This window comes from Aythya ferina (genome assembly GCF_964211825.1).
Source record: "Aythya ferina genome assembly, chromosome: 2".
Taxonomy (NCBI): Eukaryota; Metazoa; Chordata; class Aves; order Anseriformes; family Anatidae; genus Aythya; species Aythya ferina.
Genome location: NC_140297.1, coordinates 104,318,619 through 104,335,999, shown reverse-complemented (window position 1 = coordinate 104,335,999; position 17,381 = coordinate 104,318,619). Strand labels below are relative to the sequence as shown.

At 34.6% G+C, this 17,381-nt stretch overlaps 1 protein-coding gene across 1 annotated transcript in view; it reads left to right on the top strand.

Moving 5' to 3' along the window:
- Positions 1–17,381, top strand: part of CDH7 (cadherin 7) — an 87,960-nt gene that overhangs the window by 32,194 nt on the left and 38,385 nt on the right. Inside the window, exons 3-4 of the mRNA XM_084508469.1 lie at positions 6,097–6,391; positions 13,803–13,922. Coding sequence (XP_084364595.1) covers positions 6,097–6,391; positions 13,803–13,922 — 415 coding nt within the window. The remainder of the gene's footprint in view (positions 1–6,096; positions 6,392–13,802; positions 13,923–17,381) is intronic.

Here is a 17,381-nt window from a genome sequence, read left to right as displayed (position 1 = left end):
CTTTAATACCATAAATAATTAATAAAAAATATTAATGTGTTAATATAGAATACTATAAGAACTAGAAAAAACATGCATATACACTTGTGTAAATATATATCTTTCATTTAAGGAAATTATGTATATTAGAAATAGTTCCTTAAGTATATTCAACTTATATCAGTAAGGATTGTTAGATGCATAGTGGTGAAGTAATCTGAGAAGAATAGTAAGCGAAGTTAGTTGAAAACTGTTTCTGTAAGATGTTACACATGCATAAACCTTTGGACACCTATGTCCATGAACATCTGCAAGCCCAGAGATGTTCTTATATGGAGTATGCTCGGGCCTTTGTTGTGTTGCATTTTATTTGCCATGTTGAATTTTTTAAGCCTGTTCACTTTCATAAAAGCTACATGTTGGGAATGCAGGAAGAGAACATCCTTTATTATACTGCTGAAATAAAGAGCAGTGACTTTAGGAGAATTTTCTCTTGTAGCTTCAGTGATTCTCGGCAACAAAATAAATCAAATCATTGGATCAGGAAATGCATTGTTTTAGTATAGAGCAGCAAGTATTTGGATCATGTAAAAATACTAGTGGTATGTATAAAAGAGAACTTAGTCTCTCTCTTCTGATTATAAATAAATGCAGAGACCCCCATACAGCTAGTACATTTACTAGAACTCAGGAATTCATAAATAGAATTTCACTCCAGTGGTATTTTCATGTGATTTAATCAAAAAAAAAAAATCTATATTGAAGCACAAGTAGTTTTTGTTTTGTAATTCAGAGAGCAAATCCACTACTCTATGGCTTGGTTTGTCAGTGATAATTTTGATGAAAAACTCAGTATAAGAACTCCAAGGCATAACTACTGGTGTACTGAGAGTGTTTTGAAAAAAAAAAAAATGTGATATGCATATTATTTACATAGGAAAAACTTGGAACACTGGAAAAACTTGAAGTGTGTATGTGAGGGAAAGTCATTCCTGTTTTCCATTCCAACCATGTTATGTTGCCTGCAGGCTCTTGGTGGTGCTACAATACAGTATTGTTGGCCCTCTCCCCCTAGTAGATATTATGCAATTAGTACATGGTGATGCAGAGTATACAGATGGCTTTTACCTCCCAAAGCTGCCAAACTGTCTTTTAAGAGTGCGAATGACAAATAGTCATTTTGGAGAGTGACATGCCATGATGATGGCCCATTAAAACTCTTCAAAAATACTCAGCCAGATACATATGCCCACTCAGCCCCATCTACAGAAGCAGCTGCTTCTGAGTTCCTCCTGTAGCTGCACGGATCTTAATGGGCTGACTGCACAAGTCCCTGTTGCCACAGGGCATTTCATACCCTTATTAAAACTGTAGGGAGAGAGGCACAGATTTATGTGTACATCATCTGCAGAAGTAGGAAAAGAAGGCACAATAAGGAAATATAAGTATATGAGTGTATATGCATACACATATCCAAATATATGTGTATGAGTGTATATGTATACACATGCATATACAGGCATTGTGTTTCTATATGTACATGATCACTATTGGTCTATATAAAGAATTGTTATACATGTATACAGAAATAGAAGACACTATAGAAATAACTGAGTGTTATTAAAATAAAAATGTCAAAAATATGATATGGTTGCTATTATCATATCCAGTTTTCAGTATTTCCTAATAATTATTCAGCTCACTAGCCTTTAGATGACAGTTTCTTTTATTCCTAGGGGATCCTTTCATTTGAACTTTTTTATTCACTTAGAAGCCTTGGGGGCTTAATTAGATACTAATTGGAATGTTATGAAGTATAAGTCTTAGAATTTTGGTACTTCTATTTTGAATTTTGTTTGAATAATAATCATCAAGGAGTTAAAAAATTTCATTGTTCTCTTTTCTGTTTCACCCCCCTTTTTAAAAAAGTTGGCAAAATCAAACATTCACTTTGCTTCCTGTCGTTGAGTTGTTAAGGTTATTATCCTCCTAGAGCACTGATTAGTCACTAGAGAGTGTAAGGGCGATATACTTTTTTCTGAACTCTCCCACAGACATGTCTGAACTTTTGACTGGGGAACCTGCATGGAGGGAGAACAAGACAGTGAAGCCTAACTGCTTATTCCAAATTTGATGATGGGAGAAATGTCTGAGGAAATTAATAAAATTATTTTAATTTCTTTAAACAACAAAATGTTGAAGAATCTGTTTCTGTCCCACATTACTTTTGTAACAAGACCAAAATAATTGAAATTAAAATATTAAAGAAATTTTAAAATATTTTAATTTATTATTTTAATTTCTTAGGCATAGAACCATGCATTCTGTAGCAGCAAGAAATGGTTCAGAAAGTAAATTAATAGGGGAAGTAATGATTATTTTTTCAAGAATCATACCTAATTCATTTAGAGGAGGCTGATACTTAAGTTACTCTCCCTGCCCCTCAGCCAGTTTTCTTTACTTGCTCCCCTGATTCCAGAATTTTAATTCTGTTGACAATTTAAATCTCACGCCCTATTTTCTTTTTACTTCAGAGTTAAAAAAAAAAAAAAAAAAAAAAGACACCTGATCAGATTTATGTTATCTGCCTTTTTTATCATTGTTGTGTAACACACAACATGAAAAGACGTTGAAAAATATTGGTAACTCTATACAACATTACTCTCAAATACTGTGACTGCCTAACAATATTCAGTCACTGAAAACAACAGCTCAATTACTATTTTATGATTTTGTTTCATTAGTTGTTGTTGTTTTTTTTTTTTTTTTTTTTTTTTTCTCCCAAAATTTTTTCAGAATGTTTCTTCTCATTTCAACTTGTTTTTCTTTTTCTCTGTGTCCTTTTGTCCTCCTTTTCATGTTCCATCTCCTCTACCCCATCCTATCCCCTGGAGTTCTTTCATCAGTTTGTTTCCCATTCAGCTTCTCTGCTGGTCCCACAGAACTGGCTATGTTCTCATTCATGTTTTTGTTGTTGTTGTTTGCTTGTTTGTTTTTAATCTCTAGTTCTTCTCTCCTTCTTTAACTTATTCATGTATTTATTTATTTATTTTATTTATTATCATGCATCTAAATGAATACTTTGACTTTAGACAGAGTGTTATTCTTACTGGCTATATATACACTGTTGAATATGAAGATCTCTAAGCCCAAGATACACAAACATTTGCCCGCAAGAGAGCTATTAACCACAGCTGTGGGGTGACACAGCTGGTACTCCCAAAGGGATGTTCTCTGGTTTTACCTTGAAAATGAAATGCACTCATGTGATATGTAACCTCTCATTATGCATGTGACTTTGGGATGTTCTTGGATAGATATATTAGTTTGTGGTCATTTGTAGGACAGCAGTGTTACCAGATGCAATATAAAAGAGGATTTGGAGACAGCCTGAGTTCAGACAGACTATAAGGATGATGCTGGGAATGAAGAAATCTCAGGACCTCAGTCATTACAGTAGCTCTTAGGTCTTCTGTCAGCTCTGGGCACTCTAGATGCAATTTTCAGGGGTTTAGTTCAACACAGAGTAGAATTTTTTTCTAGGTTGACTGGGTTTTGAACAAGGCTGTCACAAACTCCTTGTATTAGACAAATATAATGTGGTTATACTGTGGTTTGCAGTATGGGACCTCGCTGCATTCCCATGTGTCTTTGCTCTTTCCTGACAAGGAGGAAGTCCAGAGGCAACAAAACAGTGCATGAAATTGCTAGTATTTCAAAGTGGCAAATTTTGCCAATGTGGCACTGTTTTCTGTACTGGTTCCCTATCATCCTGATAACATTGTTGCAATGAGGAAACTAAGCAGCATAAAGGCTAAGTAGAAAAAAAGAATAGCAAAAGATTCAAATAAGTTTTCTTACCCAGAACTTCAACCTTGGAGTAACAAAGGCCATTGCTAATCAATTTACTAATCCGTTTGCAGTTTTCTACCAAGGCATAGTTCCAAAAAGTAACTTCTGTTCAGTATTTCACTGCAGGGCACCAATCACTGTAGTGCAATCCGTGTGGAGATTTATGGACCTCAGAGTGGTACCCCTTAAAAACAATGTATTAATCAGAAATCTACTGTGTGAGCAAATGGGAAATGCTGAAGCTACAGATTTCCTTTTTTCTCTGGGATGTGAAAGCCTTAGTCAGTACATCTTTGAGGATTTACGCTTCTGGTCTCTCCCCTGAAGGTCTCTTTTCTTTTGAAACACTGCTAGAAAGTTACTCAGGATTGATCTTGATACAAATCCAATGTGAAAAGGAGGTTGTGCAGCCCTGCAGTGTGAGACCCAGGCGTGAGTGTTACAGTATGATGGACTGACAGGTGAGGCTTCATTTCCATGAGGTAGAGCGAGGTTGTTCTCAGCAATTTCAAGTGTGGACTCAGTTCCCTTAACTGCCTGAAGAGATCTACTTTTACATCTCTAACTTTCAGATAACTGCTCCACCTGATAAACAGCACATCCTTAAGTATGTGCTTAAGAAAATGGAGTAATTTTTACAGAGATAATGGGAGCATTACAGCCACCACAGAAAGACTAATTCTCTACTAGAATATGATATATGGAAAAAACTGATTTTCTTCAAGCAGAAAAATGCATTGAATCTTTGTACCCTATAGTTTCAGTTCTTAGCTAATGTGATGATCAATATTTCAGTCTACACTGCAGTAATCTGGCTATGTAGGGGAAACTACACAGTGCCTCTGCAGCACACAAGAGAACCCAGAAAATGTGTCTTAGGAAAACAAACAAGCAAACAAACAAAATCCAAACAACGAAACAAATAACAAATCAACAACAAACAACAAACCAAATTCTTACTTGCATACACCACTGTTCCTTTTTAAGAAGGATGAGTACTCCTTCCAGTCAAGTTTGAAAAAACAGCAAGAGCCACCGCTTCCAGATTTGTGAGAAGAACAGCTGTATAGTTTATTGAGTGAATGCATTGTGGCTGAGGAATAGGCAGTTCTGTGGATATTCAAAGAGACTTGGTGTGAAATACATTTTCCCTTGATCTGCTCACAGTGTCAGCATTGACTATATCTTAGTGTGCTAAGAAGTAGGACTTTAAAGGATTAAGAAACTCTACCAAAGAAATCTCAGAATTGTTTAGGTATTTCAGGAGTTAGGAAGCAGTCGAATTAGGATAAGCTATATTTTGAAATAATGTATCTAATCTGCTTTAGATACCCCTCTTCTGTTTTTCAATCCACTCTGAAGCTCAGATTCCATTCTTGCCTTAAAAGAGAGAGAAAGTGCACTGCAATTGCATGAGATAACCTGACTGTGTGAAACAGTGTAAATGAACTAATGTGTAAGAAATAGGCAGGTTTTCACCCATGTGAAAAATTCAAAACTGATCACTAGTTCTTCCCTGCTGAAATAGGAGAAGGCTTTGCAGCTGTACAAAGTTGTGCCTGAGACAGCAATATACTGCAAATGCATTCTGGAAGTGATTAGTATCTCAAAGATAATCCCAGCTGAGAAGAAAAAAAAAAAAAAAAAAAAAAAAAAAAAAAAGACCTCCTCAGTGGAGGACATTGTAATAATGATGACAGTAGAGTTACCTCCAAACCCAGTGTGATACAGAGTTAAGAGCAGGTACAAAGTAGACAAGAGAGAAAGAATCTTATCATCTTTAATATTCTCCTCATCTATTTAAAAATAGTGATCCATTATGGTGTGTGTGTATTACTTTGACATGATATCTAGATCAATTAATTGTTGATACAAGTTTTAAAGGTATATCAGTGGTGTTTGAGTCTGTATTCTGTAACAGGAACGTGGGACTCAGTAGACATAAAAGAGCTACAAAAACTATGGAATCTTGTTCCATGATTTAAAAGAGTCTTCATGATGAGGAAGAGTATTGGATGATATAAAATGTATTTGAAAATGCATTTTCATTCCTTTGCAGAAAGGAATGAAATTGTCTTGCTCAGAAGAGTAAACTGACAGATTCTAACAGTCCCTTATGTGCTGTGCCTGATAAACATTCAGCTTATCTTTCCAAGAACAATAAAATTTCATGTACTACTGTTCAACATAAGAATTATTTTTACATATCTCCATGCCACTGACTCTCTTGTAAGTTAATCTCATCTCTCATCAATTTTTCACCAGCTTCACTCTGATGTTGATAAAGGAGATGGTTCCATCAAATACATCTTGTCAGGCGAAGGGGCAAGTTCCATTTTCATTATTGATGAGAACACAGGGGATATTCATGCTACAAAGAGGCTGGATCGAGAAGAGCAGGCCTACTACACACTCCGAGCACAAGCACTAGATAGGCTGACTAATAAACCTGTGGAACCAGAATCTGAGTTCGTCATTAAGATTCAGGACATCAATGACAATGAGCCAAAATTTCTGGATGGTCCTTACACTGCTGGAGTTCCTGAGATGTCTCCTGTGGGTAAGTGCAAAATACACTGTTGATGTTGTGGGAATTTTTTTCCTGTTGCCTTTTTTAAAACAAATTCATTTTTTTACTGTATCACAATAAGTTACTTAATTATCTATGAGCCACCTGCAACAGTTAGATATTTCAAGGCTGAACTGAAAATAGCATACTAGATTTACCCCTCAAAAATGTTGTGAAACTCAAATAGCTATTCAGGGACTCAGATAAGCATTTTATGATGTATTTCTCATTCCAGTGCCCAGAGGCTTTGTCTTGTAATTCTCATTAACAATAATAAGTTTCACACCTATGCTATGGTATTCAGAAGTGATAATATATCATTTTGTTCAGATAAAGTCTGTTCTTAACAAATTCTTCATATTCCTACCAATGCATAACATTTTGGTAAGTGTTGCATATATTTGTAACAGTTTATTGTGTATCTTTTCTAATACTCAAATCCAGCTCTCTGGGAAATAAATGCAAGTAGCAGATATTGGGGTACAGCTGGGGGTAGTTGATAAAATTCCAGTAGAATCAGGGAAGAATAGCTATTAGAGGCTTCAGACCTCTTTTCTTTGTTACAAAAGGAGTGAAGCTTCTATACCTGACTTTGAATTATAAAAGAATTTCAACATCAAATACGCCATCTTTTCATTTTAGAGAGAACAAATGTTTATCTGTTGTCAGGTGCTTGTGTTTCTTCAAAACCTGTCTGATTCAAGACAGATAAGAATTTTGCCCAGAGACATTTTGTTGAATTTTAGTATATCTTCAAGTTCTAAATACAAGCGTGACGTTAAAAAGCATAAGAACTTCATCTATGTCAGTGGAAATACATGTATGGGAACTCCTACCTCAGGTTAAGAAAGTTTTATGGTGACTGAAAGTAAGAATGTCTTTGTTTGACTGATTTTAGACCATAGCAAAATTTGGCACTTAAGTACTTAAGTGACTTCTTAAGTAAGCTGCCAATATATAATTTGATATAGTGTTGTCAATACTTTTTAAAATATTTTTTTTATTTTTATTTCTATTTTTATTTTTGGACATTGAACAATGTCTCTAAATTAGAGCTAGAGAGAGGAATAAAAAAATAAATAAATAAATAAATAAATAAATAAATAAATAAATAAAAGTCTTCCCTGCCTGTGTGCCCTGCAGCAATCATTTATCAACACTGCTTTTACATTTGAATCTCAATTTAGGAGCCAATAGAATATTAGTAAAACAATGTTAATGAGTTTTCTATTTATTTATTTTACTAACCAGTGAGCATAAATACTTAGATATCTTATTCATTATCACTCAAACACTATGTGAATAGCTGAAGAAGCAGTAGCATCCATGGAAAGAAGGATGGACACCATAGCTTTTGAGCAGCATTAGGGTGGATATGATATTGTGATACACTGATGAGAACTTTTGCCTACTGAACTTGGCAAAAATAATCAGATAATATAAGACTAAAACCTATAGTTAGCACTGTAGAAACATGTTCTGTTATATATATATAGAGAGAGAGAGCAATTGATGTTTTGTTTTAGGATTTGATTGTGAGCTGTAGAATGCTACAATAACTAGATTTTTACACCTTTGTCCTTCTTCTTTAAGAATAATATCTCTAATATCTCTTAATTTCCCTCTTCGAGGAGTTACCACTTTCCTGTCCTGTACTGATATATTGACATATGAACGACTCTGTAAATATCTGGGGTTTGCCTATACACACAGATCCTTGCCCCAGCCTCCCACAGACGTTCCATTTGTTCCAAAAACACATTGGGAATCAACTCTTGGGAAGTGCATGTTAAACAATGGGTGACATAAGGACTGTTTTTCAAAATGAGATGGTTTTGCATATTTTGATGAATCTTTACCACGTGAGTGTTTGAAAGAAATTCTATCCCATATGGACAGCAGCACAAAATATATGTTCAATTTAGGTAGAATGTTGTACAAAATTATCATTAACTGTACTATGTGCAGTCTCTAAGATCTGTGTTGAGGCAGGGCAGTTTCATCTTCATGAACTTCCTGGAACTGTACATTTAAAATATCTTCAGTGTTTGTATCACACATCTACTGAATACTGAAATATTACTAAATTAAGGATTACCATGAAGTGCTTATGTGGCACTTGTCTTACATAGTTACATAGATCCATAGTTTATTCATATAACACAAGTTTTAATTAACCACTCAGAGCATTTGTGAAATATTCAGGCAAAACAAAGTATTTTTTTCTCCTATTTTGCATGAAATTATATCTATGACAATGATTTTTAATTGGATATTTAGCAAAATGAAAGAGATCAAAGGATTATAAACCCAAATTAACTATAAAGCTAGAACTATCACCTTTAACCTTAAGGAAGGTTATGCAAATGTAATGATTATGTATTATATTTGGCAAATATTTTAGGGCATTATCTAAGGCTAATTGAAGTCAATATTTTCTGTTATTTTAAATGACTTTGGGTCAGGTTCAAATTATATTTGGGTCTGGTCCAATTATACTGATTAAGATGAAAAGGGTAAATGGAAGGGAAAATCCAAAGGGAAAATCTTGATGGCTTATAAATCTATTCATAGCAAAACCCTCAAAGATATGGCTTATCTGAAAATCATATATATTTAAGTAGTCATTTTACTTAAAAACATCTGGCAGTTTTATATTTCAAAGAAAAAGTTTGTCAATCATACTTAAAAGAGTATTAAAAGAGCATTCCTGGGATGTGTGATGTTGTATACAAAAACAGCTGAAGTGAGACAGACCCATTTGGCTTATAACCAAGAGAACTGGCAATAAAAAATCCAATGAACAACATAGCTTTGACTTTGTTTCATTTTCTAGACTCTCCGCACATATGAACGAACAGCCTTACTTATCACCTAACACAAGTAATGCCTTTCTTTCTTGTTACATTTGTTATATCTGATTGAGATGGATGGAAAACTTCATATTTATAAAAAAAAAAAAAAAAAAAGTGCTTCATCCAACCTTGATCCCAATCTTGGGATTTTTCCCAAGTGAAGGCAGACTAAAGAGGGATAAGTGTAGAACCTGCTTCCAGGTACTGTGCCTCCTACTTTGTGCTCCTGGAGGGGAAAAACTGTCAAGGCATTATGACACCAGATCTAGCCCAAAGGCAGAAGCACAGAAATACCAGAAGCTGTGGAGCAGACTAGATAATCCAGGCTAGGTAATTGCATTTAGAGATTAAGCAGGTATTATGGATACCTTGTTAGTAATGTTGTTTAGTATTTCTGGTAGAAACTGCTATCCTTTAGAAATGTGAAGCCATCATAGAATTGTTTCGCATATTATACATCATTAATTTATAATAGTCCATATCTTTAGTAACTGTCTGCCTAGATTTAATTTTTTAATATGGCTAAAATTCTATTTTTCAGGGCTTGTGTAGTTTCAAAAATCTGCATTTGTTAAATTCATCTAATTTTGGAAACCAATTTTCCCTTAAATGATTTCACCAGTGTTAAAAACTGAAGTAACACACATTTCTCATACAAATCTATTTTAAAACTTTGATCAAGTACTACACACTGCAATAACAATTTAAAAAACAAACAAACAAACAAACAAAAAAACTGTAGAGAGGTTTCTAAAAAAAAATAAAACAATAAACCTAGAGATTTAAAAATGATCCCTGTGAAGTGTCTCCATCTCAAAACAACATCAACAACTAGCTCAACCAGCTCAGCTCACTTTTATTTGATCCTATCACAGAAAAGGCTGATCTCTGCAACATCCGACACCTCTGTGAATCTTGACTGATAAAATGAAGTATAAATATAATTCTAAATTCTGGGTGCCCTCAATAGAAGAACCTCTTCTCTTCTTTTTGTCCTAATATCAGAACTTAAACATATCAAGTTCTTAGATAACTGTTATATTGTGAGATAACTGTTATATTGTGATATCTATTAGTGTCTGTTAAGGGTTAGGTTAAAAATGACAGCTTAAACATTCTGGATAAATAAATAAAGCAAACAAACAAACAAACACCATCAACAATAACAGCAACAAAACAGAAGTCTGTGCTATCCACGCAGAAGCCAGTGTTATTAGCTAATCATCAATAACAAAATATGTAGAACATCCATGTAACAGCACAGACTTTCCCTCAATATTTGCTGCAATTGTTTAAAAACTTTATGAAGACGCTTTATGTAGAATTCATTTAGATGAACTGATATTGTAGCTTTGCTACAAAGCCCTAGACTATTGTATAGAAAGATAATTGTAGATAAATCCATATCCAAGAGGAAAATACATGATTTTTCAGTAAATGTCCGTTGTCTTTTCAGCCTGTATCATATACAAACTATGAGAAATATTTAAAGTTGAAGTTGTGAAGCTACAGGCTGTAACTGCACGTTAATGGGTTTGAGGTAGGGTTAGTGTCCTGTTTCTACCTCAATCTAGGGCTCTGAACAATGCTGCAATAAAGATTTACAGCACCAACCAGTTCATTAAATGAAAAGAAGGTGTGGTTCTGTTTGTAGACTGTCCCATGTTACCTTTGATTCCACCATTACTTGGACACTTACATGATAATTGCTTGCCTCTGTTGTGAGGTCAGGGAAAGTGTTCAGGAAGGAAGACAATTTCAGTAAAGGAACACATCTCTGTGTTGCAACGTTGATCCTCTTAAGGAATCCTTATTCTTCAAGAGAAATCTTCCTCTGGGAAAATATCTCTGGAAATCTCTACTGATCTTTCCGTGTATTATGTTTCCTTGCAACAGATCTCCTAAAAGTAGGTCTATTCACATCGTTAAAACACCTTATGTTAGATTGCATATATTATTATTTTTTTTTTAATATATTGTGCAAAAATCTCCCTCTGGACATAGAATTTCTGGAAATTCAAAGTTTTTTGAGCACAAATCTCAAAGAAATAATTATAATAGTAGCTGTTTAAAAAATACCTTTCCTATGAGCTTTGAGGAAAAAAAAAAAAAAAGCGTAAAGGGACTAGGAAAGTATCATCATTTTCTAGTTGCTGATTACAGTCAAACAGGATGAGTGCAGAAATATTTGGTGTTAGAATTTCTGCCTAATTTTGTTTGTATGATAGTTTGTTTGGTTTTGTTTCTTGTAGATATATGTGTTTGAAAGGTAAAACCATCAGTTTAGGGGAGAACCAATTAGATTCAGATACTGGCTTTATTTATCTCACAGAATGTAGAAGTCTTGCTTGTCACATCAGTAGATATTTTATAGCAAACAATTCCTTCCAAGATTGCAGAATTTCTGTGATGAGATTGCAGAGCTTGTAATTTCTTTGATCTTTTATTGGTCTGAAGTCCTTGAAAGCACCAAGAACAAGGAGCAAAGGCACAGCTCCTTGAGGTTTATAAGAACTTTCGCCAATATTTGCAGACATCATAAGCTTCACTGTCAGGGCTTAGAGACTGTGTAAATGTGGTAAGCTTTCACAAAAAACACAGGATGTCAAATTAGGACACCCTTGTACTCAAAAGCTTAAGAGACTCTGGAAAATTTAAAATAGGTCTCCATATGGATAACATTATAAAGTAATCTGTAAAATCAGTTTGACATACTGAATCAAAGCTCTTAATGATGAACAGAAAATTGATGTATTTTAAGCCCAGTAACTGATAAACGACTTGATGGATTAACTATCAATTTTCTTTTTAAACTTCCCATCTACTTAATAGTTGCACATGAAATTTCAGGTTGAGAGGGACCTTCTCTCTGTACAAAAATATTAGAAAGAGAGAGAGAGAGAAAATACATTTGAAACAGAATTGCAAACATAATGCCTTGCCATTGATACTTTAGGAAGAGAGGTCAGGAACATGGGTTAGTTAGGTCATATATGAATAAAGTTATCTTATGAAAGATGATTTCTGGTCAGAATTCATTCAAGTAAATCTCATCCTTTGTTATTTGTACCATTTTATAAAGGGCATCATTTTATCCTCTTTCTCTCTGAACCTTCAGCCTGATCCCAAGACCCATTTATGATCTTCTACTTATCTGAGAATAGAAAAACTAAAGAGAGTGAATGGTGCACATACTATACTAAACATGAATAATTTCAGAACTTTCTCTCATCCTTTCCTGAGTAAGTCAAAATAAAACTAACCAGAGTACAATGTATGTTGAATTCATCCTGGTCACTTGTTATAGCAGTTTGTTCTTAAAGAATGATTTCTGGATTTGCTGCTCTCATTTTCACAGAACAAAAATGTGTTCAGTTGGAAAACAAACACTCTTTTTAACAAATGTTTCTCTCTAATCTTGTTTCTAAATCCAGTTTAATAGGGAATATGATCCTCAGCTGAAGATCTGCACTGGGTATCTGCCAAATTGCTACAATATTAATTTGCAACCTAACCTCCAAATGGGTCCTTCGGCTGTTGAGTAGAAGGTCTCAATGTTCCAGACAATCTGCCAGTGAGAAATAATAATCCTTTCCACCTATCAAAGGTGGTGACCACAGCCAAGACCCTGGCTCCCATGTGTTGGAGTCCATTCTGAACTCAGAGTGTACATCATGTACAGAACAAAAACAAATGGTAACTTACATAGAGAACATAATAAATAGGAGAGGGATGTTGAATGAGATTCTCACAAATTACACCCTTCTTGCTAACCAGTTAAATATGTTGCTTTCTTATTCCTGTTAACATACAGACATTTATCCTAAAGAAATATTTATTTCTATTTAGCAGATTATGACCTCAAGTGTTACTGAAACGTTGTAGATACAGAGGAAAATGAGTGCTTTATATTTGGAGGTATTTATTTATTTGGAGGTATCTCTCACTTGTTTGTTGTCTGAGCTGAAATAGAAACTTTTCAGTCTTCTCTTGTATAAAAGGGCAAGTAATGTTATAGACTAAAATTAATTTGTATATATATGTGTGTATTTATAAATATCAAAATATGTAATTTATGTGAATATGTTTATATTTTAATCTGTATTACCCATAATTAATAATTTTAATATGTGGACTTATCTTCAAAGGGAAATTGTTACTATATTTCATACTTGATATTTCATAACATATTTCAGGCATAATTATCAACCATACTTCAGGCTTCATCATTGTTTAAAACACTGTTCATTGGAAGTTTGTTGTTATATATACCCTCCACCAACCAAATTTATAAATAGAGAGGGGAACTACTGAGTGATGTGGTTTCTGTTACTGTGAGTTAAACTCTGAGACTATTTAGGAAGAACAAATTCTATAACGATTAATATTATTGCTTTACAAAAAGGACCTTATATTCTAGGCAGAATCATGGAAGTGATGAACAGCTGTGAAAAAGCCACCTCACACTGTTCCATTGGAACTGCATGTTGCATGTAGTTCAGATGCATGGATCTTTTATGTAAAATAGTTCCTTAAACATTTTGCAGGTACCTCTGTGGTTCAAGTAACAGCCACTGATGCAGATGATCCTACTTATGGCAACAGTGCCCGAGTGGTTTACAGCATATTGCAAGGACAACCTTACTTTTCTGTGGAGCCAAAGACAGGTAACTTTTCACAAACTCTCTCTACAGTAAGGCTGAGAAAAAAAAAAAAAAAAAAAAAAAAAGCATGTGCATTAAAATTTGCTAGGAACTTATTAATGCGATCTCTTGATTAATTGAAGACCTTATGATTTTGTTGATCTTTTACTCTCTTATTCTTCTGAATATACCACAAAATTAACACATCTGAGCAATTTGATAAGCTTATAGTGTTGAAACTGAAATTTTACCTCTTTGTCAATCTACCAGCTCCCTGGTCTACTGCCTGTTTCAGTATTTCTGAACAATGAAAATTTCAAGATGTTGTGAACATTTGCTTTGTTTGTTTGTTTTTATTTGTTTTGTTTTTATTTGTTTCATTTTCAGATATTTGTTATGGAAATGTCCAAATGTCACCTATTCACCAGATTTCCTAAAGTGTAGATTTATGGCATGACCACCTCACTCCTTCACTTTTCAAACTGGATTATTTTATTTTTTTTTTGGTGGGAAAAGTATTCTTTATTCACTAGTTTGAACCAGAAATCATTGTACTTCCCATCCTCATCTGATACACTATCCTTCTGTCACTTTCAAAACAAATTATTATATTTTTAATGACTATTTTCTTGAAATTTTGTGAAAATGTATTGTGTATTTTCAGGTACACGAAAACATAACCTTTATTCCTTTTTTAATATATATATATATTTTTTTTAATAAAAATTGCCCCTTTAACTGTATATTTTGTTCAGTTTTGGGTCCTCCACAACAAGAAGGATATTGAGTTGGTCTTTTGTGTGCAAAGAAGAGCAACAAAGTTGGTGAAGGAACCAGACAACAAGACTTATGAAAAGCGACTTGGGGAATTTTAACCTCATGAAGTTCATTCAGCTTCATGAACTTGCAAAGAGCAAGGTCCATCTGTGCCGGAGCAATCCTAAGCACAAATACAGGCTGGGTGTACAATGGATTGACAGCAGACCTGAGGAGAAGGACCTGGTTGACATGAAATTCAGAAAGGAGTTGGAAAAGTTGGAAAGACAACCATATCCTAGGCTACATCAAAAACTGTGTGGCCAGCAGGTCAAGGAAAGTGATTCTTCCCTGCTGCTCTGCTCTCGTGAGACCCCACCTGGAGCACTGCATTAGGCTCTGGGACCCCTAGCACAAGAAAAGTATGGATGTATTAGAACGAGTTCAGAGGTGGTCCATGAAGATGACTGGAACACCTCTCCTATGAAGACAGGTTGAGAGAGCTGGGGTTCTTCAGCCTGGAGAAGACAGGGTTCCAGGGAGACCTTATAGTTGCCTTCCAGTACCTAAAGGGGGCCTACAGGAAACCAGAAGGACTCTATCAGGGAATGTAGTGATACGAGAACACACTTTAAACTAAAAAAGTGTACACTTTAAACTAAAAAAGTGTAGATTTAGATTAGGAATTAGGAAGATATTCTTTACTCTGAGGGTGATGAGGCACTGGAACATGTTGTGTTCTGGAGAAGTTGTAGATGCTCAATCCTTGAAAGTATTTAAGGTCAGGTGTGATGGAGCTTTGAGCAACCTGATTCAGTGGTAGGTGTCCATGGCAGAGAGCTTGGAATCTTTGAGGTTCCTTCCAACTCAAACCACTCTATGACTGTGATTCTGTGAATTGAGGCTGCGAAGTCTGGAGAAGAGGAGGTTGAGGGGAAACCTCACACTGTCTGTAACTACCTGAAAGGAGGTTGCAGCAAGGAGTGTGTTGGTCTCTTTTCTCAGGTTACAAGTGATAGGATGTGAGGAAATGGTACCAGCTTGTACCAGGGGAGGTTTAAATTGGACATTAGGAAGAATTTCTTCAGAGGGATGTTGGTCAAAGCACTGGAAGGGGCTGCCCAGGGAGTGGTGGAGTGTCCACCCTTGGAAGTTTGGCTTTGTGATGAGACTCAGTAGGTCAGGTTGATGGTTGGACTTGGTGATCTTGAAAATCTTTTCCAAATTAAATGATTTTGCTATTATAGCAAAAATTTTGCTATTTAGCATGCATGGAGAGAAATTATAATCTCCATTTCAGAGATGGACATGCTGAGGCAAAAGAGAAACAAACTATTTACTCTATTTCTCATTTAAAAAAATGTGTTGGGAAACAGACCTGAATGCTAATGTTGTGACCAAAAAGATACACTCCATTTAACAGCATCTAAATTTGCAGAAATAAGCAGTATAAACATATTCATATTACAACAAATCTGTCCTCAATATAGTATTTTTTTTCCACAAAAAGATATGATACATAGTATTTTATTTTTGGCTTTCTATGTGTATGTACAATGTATATTGTCACAATGACTGCAAACAGTCCCTGACCAATAATATGGTATTTTCTGCTAAATCAGAACCTTTAAAGATTGAGACTGGAATGTTTGCATTCTATTTGATTTTGATGTGATACTGAAATTTCCTGTGTGCCTGATAATTAGCTTCCTGTTTAACACTGCTTGACAATTTAAATATGATAGAAAAACAAGCAGTCCAGGAAAAGTATTGTAGAGACAATAAAGTTATGAAATTGTATGTTAACTGTATTTTTTAATATGTTGTAAAAGGGGTGAAATAGTGCCAGGCAGTCTGTGAAGTAAATGTTTCAGCCATGAGTTGATTAATGGCAAGTCCTGAATTCAGAAGGGAAGAAAGAAATAAAACTGTAACTAAACATTCGGCAAACATCACATGCAGAGATATGTGCCCCAGTGTGCCTCTCCTTTATTTAGATTGTTTATGTTTCCTTTACTGCTGACGCTAAGTGCTGCTGGAGTAAGCGGCTGCCTCTCTGGAAATCAGAGTTAGCAGCTGTACTGTGTGCTGAACATGAAATATTCATAAAGTCATCAGGTTTTGAGAAAGAGTATTTATTTTCTGATCTATATCAACAGAACTAAAAGAAGGAAGCATGGAGCTTTCTTTTGGTTTTTGTTTCAAATCAAATAATTACAAATTGTATGCAGATAATCAAATGGTTATAACAAAAACTTTATTTCAGATATAACAATATTTTCTTTAATAGAGGTATCTTAATTATGTTAATACTTTAGAAGTAGTTATTTTTAAAGCAAATATTTGGTGAAATAAGATAATTGCATATATATGCAGAATGTGTCATGATATCAATATTTGTAAGAGTTAATGTGCTGAATGACTGTTGGGCATTGTAAAATGAATCTTGAACTTGGAATCTTGAAAGCGAATACAGAATATGCTATTCTTACTAGCTGTAAGAGAGTGGAGATGATATCTTTCAAGGAAGGGGGTGTTACCTGAGTAACTTTGCAGTTCAGGGAGAAGATATTCTGAAAACATGGTCATGTTTTACCCAAACAATGTAACACAAACTGAAAAAAATAAATAAATAAAATGTGGTTTTCAGTGGTTTCACTACTTCTTCAATTAAGCTTGTAGTATGACAGTTCAGTTCCTAGTAAAATATTATTAGTGTTTTTTCTT